Below are 13,830 nucleotides of genomic sequence, written 5' to 3'. Positions count from 1 at the left end.
ATGTCCCTGCTTTGGCTTCAGTGAGTCGGGGTGTGTGGCCTCCCTCAAGGAGGGGTCCCAAGTCTTCTGTGTACTTGGTTAAGCTTTGGTTTCTCCTGGTCTGCCGCTTCTTGGCAGTACCCTTAGAGACGGCAGCTCTGTTTCACCGTCTTTGTGGTCTACAGCTTCTTCTCGTGTATCTCCATCTGCAGCATTCAAACTTTGCTCTTGGTTCCTCTCGGGCAGGCTTGACAAATGGTCTAGTACTTCTTCTAATTTGTACTTTGGCTAACCAATAGACATTCTCCAGCAACTAGACTGCCTTTTCTGGTTACTATAGGCATTCCTCATTGCTCTACCCTTCTTCCTCATCACAGTACTAAGCTGATGATCACCATAGAGTTCAGCAGCACTCTTCTTCATCTCAGTATTCTCTTTTGACTTGGTTTCCTCAACTCTACACAGATAGAGGTGTCAGGGACCACAGGGTACTCAGTGGGATGAAAGGAAGGAGGAGAATACTGCATTCTCCTAAGCTGATCGTCACTGGTCCCATGGACGATTTCCCTCCCCAAGAGATCCACCCAATGAATACCACTCCAAGGGGGACTATCGGGTAGCGGCCTCACATCCCTAGCCTCATGGGAAGGGGCTCTCCCCATCGAAGCAGTGACGATAGATACCTTGTGATTCGTAACAGAACCCAAGCAAAATAGCTGAACTCATGACAAGTTCAGTAAACCCTGAATACTGTCTCCATCACAATAACCAAAAAGGATATAGGCTTTGTCCGTCAGGTCCATGGATGTGGTTTTGTGCACTGGGTCCAGTGGGGCAGCCCAGGGTAATTGATGCTACTTAGCATCACAGTAATCACCATGGCCTTTTCTGCACCGAGGAATCTCTGGCTTTTGGTGTTTTATGAAAGGCTTGCTTACGATAGATAGTTTGGTTATCCTGTTAATGTCTAAACACTGCTGGATAGTTCCAAGCACCTCAGATGTAGGCCTGCTAAAAGCATGGTAAGTTCATGGTCTGGCCCTTATTCAATACCCACAGTCTCTTGTATCCAAGGATTAGCCTTCATCTTGAATCCGGATCCCCCAATTTAGGGAGGAATGCTATCATTATTCGGGCAAATACCTGTAATTGTAGTACTATGAGTCATTGTACCAGAATAGAGGACGTTTGCCTCGTCAGTGGGGCAATGTGACAAAGGTTTCCTGCGGCTCCCTATACCATGTGATAGCCGTGACCAAGTCCTGTAAAGAAATCCTTAGAATATTAGTTTATTTTTATTTATGTGCAGGAGGAACAATGCTCTTTTGATCACAAAAGAACATACAATAGATGTGAACTCAGATATGATGGGAAGTAGTGAGCTTCTTACAATGGGTGAGTTTTAGGGTGAAGGGGAGTAAATAGACTCTTTTCTTCGATAATCCACATGAGCCCATTTTCGGATATAATAATGGTGGCAAAAGGACCGCCCACAACGTCCAGTGGGTGGGCAAGGCTACTCCTTCAATCCAGGAGATGTACTGACATTAAGAAGTTGGAGTTGTTTTCCTGTTTCTGTGCACGTGAAGTTATCACAATCGTATACACCCACACAAATAACTGCTTTGACAAAATCTGGAAAAAAGAGTTTACTGAAAACAGGAACTTCAGCAGGACCAGATACCAACACACACTATCCGGCAAGGTTGTTTTGAGATGTACCTTCCAAATGATTCAATGCATCCAGGTTCTTTACCTGAAGAGAATTCCACATCTTGAAAAGCCAGTACAGAAAAAACAAATAAGAGCACCTGAATGACTGAGACCTGAAGTGCTTCTGCAGAAACAATGTATGTGTAACATTTTTGTGGGTATCCATCTACTATGCACAGAGGGTAAAGATCCATTTCATCTCCAGCATAGGATTGATGCAACAGCTCAGTGGGGGCAGCCACCACTGAACGTATTTCTACAGCATAGTAACTGTGGCCTCTAACTGCAGTATCACCTGCTTGGTTCCCTTTCCCCGTGTTTGCTGGATCCCTTTCTGGAGGTTTTGCAGGCAGAGTGAAGCCATCCTATCCAGCTATCAACAATGCATTGGTACTTTGTGGGCGGCACTGAGCGGAGGGGGTTGGGCCTGGTCATCATTTTATAATCTTTAAGTGACACATCAGCAACAGGCTGTTTCTTTAATCCTTATCTATCACATCTGGATCCTATTCTATATTTTGATAACCTATATTGTATCACTACATGCATGTGGAGGGTTATGATAATCTGGTTTGATGGCTTTTCAAATTCTTGATTTCTTTTTTATCTAATGGTTTGGACATTGATTTTTTTTCTCGCTGTTTGGATTTTGTTTTACCTCCTACCCCCAACATTCTAAAAAGGAAGCATTTTACTTGACCAGCTCCTACAAGACACTAAAGTATTTTAGGGACTACATCTTTTTTTTCTTGACTAGGATTGCAGGTAGTTACACTGGTCAATGTCCAGGCAGAGTAAGATTGCTGTACCAAGTCACATGCCCCTGGGTGGGGTTAGAAGGGCTGCATGGCCTGTTTTACTGCCCAACAAGCCATTTCTAAACAACGGTCCAGAGGACCACTCGGTAGAAAGGCCTCCACTGGCGGCGGTGGTCATTTGTGGCTACCCACTTCACATCCCCCTCCCTACACTGCTACTAGCCTTGCGGTTGCGCATCGCTGCCTTACAGGAAAACTGTTATAACAGGCCCCAGAAAAGCACCTTCTACCAGTCAATGGCAATTAATAATTGTTTATTTTTATTTTCACTTATCCGCTTCCTCCGTAGTGCCATTTAGGTGTTCATAGCCATTGGAGAAAGTGGGTACACAACCGATTTGTTTGAGCATCACAACTGCTGTCTGCCGGTGGTGGTAGGTGGGCACTTTTGCCAGTGACTATTTTCACCAGCTGACGTTTCTGCCATTAGCTGCCATGGATCCAGCAACGAGTACTAGGGGTCTGACCATTAAATGTAATATGGCCCTCAAGTTCATGTTTTCGTCAGTAATTCTGGTTTGTTAGTCCTCTACAAAAACATCTCGGCTCTTCCTTGATTAAAGGTTGAAAAGCAATTATCACAAATTTACAGGTAACTAATTAATCTTCTGAATTCAAACTGAGGGCCTAAATATCAGTATGGTGGCAACAGTGAAAATATGGGTCAGGTTTGGGGATACAGGAAAAAATGTGGTGGTATTCCGTCACCACCATTTTTCCCGCACCACCACATTATCATTTTTGGCGGATTCACCACCGGTGGAATTACCATGCAGTAATTCCACCAGCGGTGGTTCTGTGAATTACCACCACTTCTAATCCTGTGGTAACTCCACAGGAACAAGGGGTGATAACGGTAATTGAATTTGGTGGTAATTTGGCAGATTTACTACCAAACTCGTAATGAGACCTATGGTAGTAATTCGGAAGATTTACTTCCGAATTACGATCAAACTCGTAGTGAGACCCATGGTATGGTATTGCCTCAGATTTATGAGTTACATTACTGCATGGCTGTAATTGGCCCCTACTTGCCCCATGCAGTGCTTTCTATGTGCCCCATGCAGGAAATGGGAGATGCAATCCCAGCTCGTAATTGAGTGCTATTTTAAAAATAGTAGGAGCTGCTTTTAGCAGCCCCACTATTTTCATAATGAGGCCCTGAGGAGGGACACATTGTTAAAATAGTGCACTTCTGGTATCTTTTCCAACACTGGTCTAGTGCTGTGCAATGAGCACTGTTCTTCTTTTCCTTTTTTTTTACTTCCCAGCATGGGAACTTTCTCTATTTTATGATGGAGATTTTCTCAACACCAGTCCATTATTACACTACGTTTTCATTTTTCATTTTTGTATTACATTTTTATCTTTTGAATTTGTCCTAGGTCATATAGTGCTTTGAGCAGTGTGCACCAAATGAACGACAATAATAGTGGAACATGGATGATATATGAAAATGTTGATGAAGTGGGAACATCAAAAGTGGGAGAGGACATAAACAATAAAGAAATGCACAGCACGCTCGTACATGGAGTGTATGTTTATGTAGGCTTACATCTATATCCAACACTTGCCTCACGTTGTACATTAGTGTCGTGTTGGTGTTTCTTTAGAAGTTATCTATCTACACGCTCGCATTGACTTAAAGTCAGAAAATGATTTAAAATAGTTTTAGAAAAGGTTGGCTGCAATAAATGACTTGAGTTGCATTCAGTATTGTAGTAGCACGTTCTTCCGAAAAGCTGGGACAGTATCCGATTAATTGCCCCCACTCGACGTTAGTGTTCAAGTCAAATTCTTACCGTGATTTCATTTTTCAAGACTGCGGTTTCTATCAGTTCTGTTCGACGCTGGTAATGACATTAACGATCTATGTTGAATGGACGTCAGTTTCTTGGGAATCGTCCATAGCGTGAGAGGACAATCACTTCTACTTGTCTGGGGGCTCAGACGAATCCAGGGAATTCCTCCCTTTTTCCGCCAGGGGGAGCCACCCCTTCTAAGAATACGTAGGTGAGCTTTCTGTGCAATATACTCCCAAGGGGACAGAGTAAGCAGGATCTCAGAGGGGGTGACCCCACCTTAGGGGACAAGACTTCCCCAAGCAGATATTTGTATACCTGCCTATTCTGATGAATCAGCAATCTTTGGAATGCATGCAAGTAGATCTTTGTAATAATATACAGAGGTCTTTGAACAGGTTTGGCTTAGTTTCGGACTATTTGTGTGAATCCCCCTACCTGAAGCCCAGGACCAATACAGTTCTCTCTCACAGTAAGTAGGAACTAAAAATGCTCGGGCCCAAGTAGATGGAAGTGGAGCCCAATCTATGACTGGTGAGCAGCTGGTCGCAGGACCACGTTGAAGGCATGGTGGGCAGAGACCCTGCAGAACGTTGACGAGCCCATGCGAGGGGCGGAGAGACCGGAGCTGCCGAGAGGAGCAAAGAAGAAACTGCTGCATGTGCAGTACCCCAGCGTACAAGAAAGCAGACACCGAAGACCGGTACCCGACCGACCGGAGGAACCACAAGTGGAGACCCGACAGTGAGCAAATCGGACTTACGGTTTCACCACCAGAAGAGATGCTGTGTTACTCGCAATGCCTCGCCGCATGCAAACAGGTACGTGGCTGGAGACTGGAAGCAGGTGGAGGGCGGAGGCATGCCGGAGGTGTCCGGAGAGGCCGAAGTTGCAAAATATCTGCAAGGTGTTACAAGTGAAAGCGCACTGGGAAGGGGAGAACCTAGAGAAGCGAAATACTCACGAGGGACCTAGAATGAGAGTACCCCACAGGGGAGTGAAGGATAATGACTAAACCCACAAGGGGCTAATACCGTGAAAGGCGTAGGAGGGTCAAAACAGAAAAGAATCCACAAGGGGATAAAAGTACCAATATCCCAAGAAGGGGAAAGCAAGAGAACGAGTAGACCCAAGAAGGGACAAGAGTGAGGACTTCACAGATGGGAGGAGAGATCATAACAGAAGCCTGAATACAGAGACCAACAAGCCTATTAGGAACGGACAGAACCGTCCCACGAGGGGAAAGCAAGCGAAAAAGCCTGAGGCATGAAGGGCCGATAGTTCAAACAGAGCAATAAGTGACAAACTGAGTAGAGCATTGTATTCACTAGAACCAGAAACTTTGAGGAGGAAGCTAGGAAAAATGCTGACTACCAATCCGTATGAACTGCACCAAGTTTTGGACATTAATGAGAGAGTTTTCATGGCGACCCCGAGCCACCTCTTATTCAGGAAAAAACAGAAGTGTAAGAACTGAACTTTGAGCTAGGGCTAGATCAGGTTTTCTTTTCTTTAATGAACACCCTTGAAACGCCTCCTATGTCTGACTTACCACAGGACCCTGTGTCCTTTTGGGTCTTCTCCAGAAATCTTTGTATAGCTGCCAAATTAAATTGGCCTTCTGTGTCTCGCCATTCGGACTTGAAACCAATGTCTCTTTGCCACGAGCAGGCTCCTATATAAGCCATCAGCACAGCAAAGCAAGCAGCCCTCCAAGTAGGCGGCCAATATTACTCCCTAAGAACAACAACAGGGAGTAACTGGTATGCAGGTGTCAGTCCCTTATTGCAATCTTCACTGCTGTGCTGATGTGTGCAGACTCGAGACATCAGCAGTGTATGCCGAACACAGGAGCTCTACCATTCTGTTACCTAATCTGAAGAGGTAGCAGAAGATATATCACATTTTCATCTATGGTAATAACTGGGAACAAAAAGAGTATGTTTAATACAAATACCTGTCTTTAAAATTAAAATGTGTTTTTACTTTCCTAAAAATACCCCACTAGACGATGTGAAATGCCTTTTGGCTCTCTGAAATATTCTTGTACTCCTACTTTTCAATACTCTCCCCTCAAAATCTTAATTGGAGCACAGACATAAAGTACACTTTGTGGATTTTTCACACTGCCACCAGTATAGCCACACGTATTTGCATTAATGTATTTTTGTACAACTAACTGCCATGGGTTTTCCCCCCAGTGCCAAGGCCTTTTTTGGTAATTTTGGTATATCGCCATACAATGCCTTCTAACGTTTTGAGTTACATTAGTGAAATGACTGATTAATGTAAAATCTCAATTAGCCAACGTATTTATGCATCTAAATATAAACCTTCAGGTATGATTTCCTTATTTGAAGTAATTAAGCAAAGATTGAGAATGGTGGCAGCTGGTTCCTGTTGGGAGTGGCAACTGATATCATGAACACCTTTACACGCGTGCAAGTTCCCGGAAATGTGTGGGCCATGACACTAAAATGTGTACATACGTCACTGTGTGATTTTACAAGAGATTAAAATGTACTCTGGATGAGAGGCTGGCAACAGTTTGCAACGTTATCGAAGCACAAGACCGCAGAGTGGTCATTTCCACAAAAGGGGGGCCTTCTAGAGCCGTTGGCTTTAAAACTAGCAATATCTAAAAACAATATCTTAGCCGTTGGAAAAACAGAACAAAAGCTCCTTTTCAACAGGGCTGACCTGACTAAAGGTAATCACATCAAAGAGAATATCTAAGTATTTGATCAGAATGTTCCCTTCATCCTGTTCTTGAATAAAATTTATGAATGCTGCCTTCTGATGTTATGTTTTACACAAATTGTTATTTTACTTTTGTGTGCATCTGTGCTAGGAGTTTCCAAGTGTGGCCCTTGACAGCACCAGGCAGGCCAGGTTTTCTGAATAACCAGTGGCTATGCAAATAACTACACCAGATTGACTATATTTAAAGATGTTTGTACGCATAATCTTAACACATGGAGTAGAGTTGGTCTTTGAGGCGACTGCTTTGTGGTGCAGAGCACGTAGCATGCACTTTACATCCAGCCTTTCTAACAGTACACCATGTTGCTTGTTTATGTGTGCATGCCATGGCTTCTGATACGCTTACAGTTGTCTCCATTCCCCTTTAATGCTTTTTTTTTTACTTATGTCAAAACTGTCTGAATTAAATAGATCATAAAAAGGATGTCTCCTGAATTGTCCCTCAATAGGACACCTAAAATGTGTCTCTTGATTAAAATTGATTGATGAAAATATCAAATGGCATTTTACCACCCAGCCCTAGCAGTCATTTGTCCGCTGGCATGAATGGCAGTATTTTATATGCCCGCAGCACACCCTTTCTTACTCGCCAAGAGTGAATTCTCACTCGCCAATGGTAGTGGCGAGTGTGCATTGTTTAGCCTACATTAATTGCAACCGTTTAATCTTTGCTTATCTTTCTTTCATTAGTCTGTATTGTTCAAGGTGATCCCAGTAGTTGGGTTGCTGTAGACGTTCATTGACAAAGGGCCACAGAAAGCACCAAAGTTAGAGCAGTCATTTGCAGGAAAGGAGGAATGTCCTTGCTAAATTGCTTTTGAAATGTTACAAAAAACGTTTCTGATCACGTGATGCAACATTGGGATTACTTGGGAGGTGTTTCAGGGGATGTGAACGCTAATGTATAATTTCCTGTTTGTGTTATTTTTTTATTGTCGGTCCAATCAAACGCAGCTCTACAACATTCCATTTGTATCTGGGGCTGGTTACTTTACATCACACTTGTCTGTTCTTCCAGGAACAACTTGCTTGATTGCATTGCTCTCAGATAAAGATCTTACCGTGGCAAATGTTGGGGATTCCCGTGGAGTGCTGTGCGACAAGGACGGGAACGCTATTCCTCTGTCACATGATCACAAGCCATACCAACTAAAGGAGCGGAAGAGGATTAAACGAGCTGGTGAGAACATTGAAGCATGTTTGTACGGAAGCTATATCTTAATATTATTGTTTTCGATCAATGGTGTTTCCATCACCTGGCCCACTACATTGTTTGAAAATCGGAAGTGAATGTTACCAAATAAGCAAATTGCTCATGTTTGTAAATAAAGCGGCCAAAATATTGAAAAAGCAACGGGTGACCAGGTTCACTTTACTTCTTCAGTAAAGTTTTTGTAAAGTTTGTGCAAAGCAAACCTTGCACAACCCACACACATTGTTTTGTTATGGAGAAGAAACTCTCAGCATGAATGCGTGTGGCTGTTCTGAATCACTGGTGCAACATGGCAACTCAAAGAAACGTGGTAGAAAATTGTACTGAAATCTGGAGTTGTCACCCGCGTTTAACTGCTCTCCCAAACAGGATGCTAGAGGTCTGCGATAGTTGAACAACGTTTGGGTGGAGGCTGTCTTTGGCTGACAACGCCACACCTGGAGCAGCACCACCTTTGGATCATATCCTCTCTCTCTCCCCTCCACCCCCAACGGAGGGATGGTGACATTAATGTGGTGATCCACCAGTGATGCTTTTTCATGTGTGACGTCAGACAGCGACGGGCATAAAGTGGCAGGAACTAATAATATACGAAATAACGTACCTTGCAATATCCTTATAACACTATTAGGATATTGCATGTCGCTGAGGACCTCCGTAATCTCGTTCTTTTTATGTCACAGACCTCTGAGATTACTTGCAATACGCTTTTCACATAAAGTAGGGTGTATTATATGCCTTACAGTACATGGCCACACTGCCATCCCATTCAGTACTTGGCTTCTTGCTTACTTTGATGCAAGATGTCTTCCATTTATTGTAGAATCTGTTTGAGTGATTAAAAATAAAATACTGCTTGCAATGTTTTGCACAACAAATATTTTGAGCAACTCAATACAAGACAGCATTTAAAATCCACATTGGGCTTTAGAATAGGTAACTCTTGGTCTCCTGTGCTACACTCAAGCAATGCACAAAATAACATACTGCCATGAACAGTTAATTTTCTATTACTATCTGTGAAGTGTCACAGGCAACTAGTTTAGAAGAAAGGATTTTAAAAAGCTAGTAACAGCCTTGATTACTTTCTCGTGGCACCTTGAATTCTGCTAGGGCTGGCCATAGCAGTGGACATTGTAGCATCGTGGTCCAACTGTAATACATTATTCCAGTTGGGCAGTGATGCAATGTTCTTATTTCAGGTGGTGTGGTGGGTTGGAAGAAGGATGCAGACACTTGAGGACATTAAAATAATAAGAATAAGGCCTATCTTTCTCTATTGCTAGAGGGGTTTCCTTGCCTATATAAATATCTCAAGGTGCTTGTGAGTCATCAGGAAATCTGAAATGAATGTGTCCTCTGTCCAAAACTAATTCTAACTGACACAACCACTATTTATAGAAAAAAATAACTTAAAGGCATGGTCCAGTAAAATGTTTTATTGTCGCTACGGGTCGGCCATGTTTTTTTAAGCCTAAGTGGCTCGATTTTAGAAACCTTTCCTATGGACCTTACCCGAGTTTTCGTCCATTAAACGCAAGCGAAAACAGGCACCAGGGAGCCGCCATTTTGTGATAATCCTATCACTTGCCGCATCGCCCTGGCTGACCTGCTTCTGCGGCACTAAATCAAATCCCCACCCCTGAGCCTGTCATCAGCAGACGCGTACCGCCCATTTCCCAACGCCAAAGCACGTCTCGTGTCAACAATCGCTGCGCCTCAGCTAATGACGTGTCGCCATGGAAATGGCAGGACGCCTCTTTCCTCAATAAGTATAAACAGACCGTTTCCCAACACACAGCAGCAGATTTTCGATTCCATTCCTCTCCCTGTGTTACTTTGAGTATTCTGTGACTCGTTTCTGTGCTCTGGTCAGCTACCTTCGCCTCTTGTAGCCCGTGTGAACACCTGTACCACCTCTGTAAATTATTTTACTTTGTTTACCACACAATGGCTACAATAATGCCCTACATGTACGAGCCCGAGTATACCGAGGAGGAACTACTGGAAAGGGAAGCACGCGAAAACGATGGGGATTCGGACGGCAGTTGGGAGGACGATTCAACAGATGAAGAGCCTGGGCCTAGTTGCATGGACAGCGTCTCCACCTGGTGCACATGCAATCGGTGCAAGCTAATGCCAACCGAAGACGAGAACTGCTGCTGCCGAGAAAACTCGGGATGCCTGGCCTACATTTCGGAAGGCGAGCCACGACCGCAATGCATCACCGAGCTGCCAGACTTCAGGGCAGCCTGCCTCACACGGGCCGTGTTGAGAATAATGATGGTGCTTATGCACAAACTTCGCGCAACTGTTCGTCCTCGTAATCCGAGTAACGAGTAAATATACTCTGCTTGTCATGCCACTCCTATTTCATGTTCTTCTACTATATCCAAAATTATATATTCATATCATAGTAACGCATGAAAGTCGTTCAATAGTGTGCATTGTCTAGATAGCATTTGTCCGTGCAGAATGCCATTAATTACAAGAATTGTCATTGACAACAAACGTTTATTAAACTTATCTTGGTCATTTAAAAACAGTTTGTTTCATTCCTTTTCACAGGTGGTACAGGCTGGTGGCCTATCGTTCCTTTACATGGTGGCTCCACGGGAGGCTTGGACACCGCGTTCGAAGAGTGATACCCGCCTGTGCCGTTCGTGCCATAAGAGAAACGTTCCCGAGTGACAGCGGTCAGTACAGGGGATTTTCTCTCGCTGTGCTGCAACCTGACCTGTATAATCTTTAAAGTCTTGTATTTTTGTGTCATGAAAATAAGATACAAAATAAAACACCACATATATTTTAACAACGGTTGTTTCGATTTTTTAAATGAATCAAGTGTGTCTCCATTCAAGGATGGACGTCAGACATCTGTTCTCCGAATGGGTGAAGGGGCTGTCTGGGGCGCGAACGGCCAAGGTGCCAAACAACATGTACACTTCAAAAGGTATCCCACGCCCAGGGGCCATCGCTCACATGGCCTCCTCAGACCCCGTGTCTCCAGCCAGGCCTCCCCTTGAAGCAGGCCGCCGCCCTGCAATCCACATAAGTGTGTCTCCATTCAGCAGTCTTCCTGTGGCTTATCTGTACGCCCCAGGCCCATCCATCCCACCCCCTCTATCAAAGGCGGTTCGCACCCGGGGATGAGCGCTGGCATGGGGGGCTGTCACGGGCGCAAACGGCCAAGGTGCCAAACAGCATGTACACTTCAAAAGGTATCCCACGCCCAGGGGCCATCGCTCACATGGTCTCCTCAGACCCCGTGTTTCCAGCCAGGCCTCCCCTTCAAGCAGGCCGCCCCCCTAATAACACGACATACATACGTCATTCATTCACAAACAGACCCCTGTTTCTAATACTTTATAAACCACTTGATATGTCTCATGAGAACATCTTTGTGCTTTGCAAGTCAACTCCTGAACGTGCTACCTGGCAACCACTGAGATCTACGCTAATCTGCTCGTCGTCGTGCTATCCGTGAACTTCTGTGACCGCTTAGAGCAAACCCATCAGTGTGCTACCTGTGGCCACCCATCTATTCTCCTGCAACATACTGCTCTGCTTGCTGAATCCAACTGTTTGTTGGTCAAGGTAAGGCCATGTATCCTAGTCATATTTCGCAGATTTTTAAATTTCTATCTATTTGCGAGTATAGTACACAATAGTGCTATGTTCATTGGTCTCATTGCTATTGACTTGAGTTTCCATTGCTATGCTATCAATAGATCTATTTATTTTCATCTTTGTCTATTGTCATCGAATTGCATCCTTCGGGGGTCCAGTCTATAATGTAAGCATGTTTCCTTCTCGTGCAAAACAGAACATCCAAGGGACGAGTCACATGTTCAGATTTTAGTCACATCATTTATACATTTCTGCAATTTATGCAAATACTAAGCCGCACATAATGAACTGGTATAGTTCCGGCGACCAAAACAAACCTTGCATTGATCATTGTATGATTCATTTACTTTTGTATCAAATCTTTATTCATGAAGATTGTATAATAATGTCGATATTTACTTTTCAGATTTATCAACAATGCCTGCCTGTTCGATTAGCGGTTGCCCTACGAAGACCCATGCAAAATCTGAAGGCATTACAATGCATGTATTCCCGAAAACTGTTGATCGAATAAGAGAATGGGTCAGACATTGCGGATATCCACTGGATGAGCTGGAAAGTAGAGTCCAACAAGTCTTACAGGACAAGAGGGGTGATCGATACTGCATCTGCAGCCGGCACTTTTCCTTGGACATGTACACAACATCTTGGGTAACAAAGAAGAATAAACGGCGAACGACACGGAAATTGCTCAAACGCTATTCCCACTCTATTTGTCCACATTCCGCCACCAGTGAGTCAAGTGTCCGGATTTAGCTTTAGGCCTTGCGGTAGTGTGTAGGTAGCCGAATGGATTAATTGATATTGTAGGTGTTCTATCCCTTGTAATAATTTCGATATTGATATGAGTGTATAGCTTTTTGAATAATGACATTTATCAATATATTCTTTTTCGATTTCATAACCCACAAACGAAATGTATATATATGGGAACAGGGAACTGTGCTGTATTGAGCATTTTTCAAGTATTCTGTCGCCTTACATGGCTATTTTTAATATTGGCATTTCATTATCAATCATTAATTTACCTTTACAACTTCTTGATGATCCCTTGAATCTGAAGCAAGAACATTCTACATCCTTGACGTGGTCGCAGTTATCAACCACTTCTAGCGCGTATCAGGTAATCTTACTAGGCTAATCCGCTTGTTTTATGCATGTCAAGTAATAGTTTTATTCTATCGTTTTATTATTTTACCGAATGTTTGGTTAGTGCTTTCCAATTGATATACACCTTAGTTATCGTCCACTGGTGTTTGTTTTCAGTTATAATTAGTGTTATCCATGCTAATGCAAGTACTGTCTTTCATGGAAATGCTGAAGCGTCCGCCACATGTACAACATTTCTAGATGTTCTTCACCAGCAGGAGGTATGGATACTGACAGCTCCATCGAGCGTCATCATCAGAGCTGGAATTCTTGTCGTTTGATTGTTCTACACAATGTTTCATTCATGGTTAGCCGTTGATATGTACCTGTGCTGTCGACCCCAGGTGTGTGTTATGTTTTCACTATTGTAATCCTCACTAATGCAAGTACTATGTTTCAGGCAGTTGATGGAGCGTCAACCCCTGCACTTGATGCGGAGCCTGACATTCAAGTAATTCCAGGGGAAGTGGAAGCGGGACCATGCGTATACGAATCGGCGCAACAGCTTTCGGAAGTGCGCACTACATTTGCAACATCCATAGATATTCTTCAGCAGCACGACGTATGGATACTGACAGCTCCATCATGCGTGATCATATAACGTGATTCCATTTGCTATACTTTCTTCCCTATTAACGCAAGTGCTGTGTTTCAGGGAGACGACGGAGCTTCCACTACAATCACAACATCCCATTTTGATGATGCAGATGTAAAGGAATCGGAGAAATAAGTCGATGAAATCTGCATATTTATATTTTCCTTG

General features: G+C 43.6%; 1 protein-coding gene across 1 annotated transcript in view; it reads left to right on the top strand.

Annotated features, from left to right (window-relative positions):
- PPM1L (protein phosphatase, Mg2+/Mn2+ dependent 1L) overlaps positions 1 to 13,830 on the top strand; it is a 983,415-nt gene that overhangs the window by 878,515 nt on the left and 91,070 nt on the right. The window contains exon 3 of the mRNA XM_069618470.1: positions 8,094 to 8,255. Coding sequence (XP_069474571.1) covers positions 8,094 to 8,255 — 162 coding nt within the window. The remainder of the gene's footprint in view (positions 1 to 8,093; positions 8,256 to 13,830) is intronic.

The sequence above is a fragment of the Ambystoma mexicanum genome, chromosome 10 (assembly GCF_040938575.1).
Source record: "Ambystoma mexicanum isolate Mex_15411 chromosome 10, UKY_AmexF1_1, whole genome shotgun sequence".
Lineage (NCBI taxonomy): Eukaryota > Metazoa > Chordata > Amphibia > Caudata > Ambystomatidae > Ambystoma > Ambystoma mexicanum.
The sequence above is the reverse complement of the archived record's forward strand: the minus strand, read 5'-3'. Positions and strand labels throughout refer to the sequence as shown.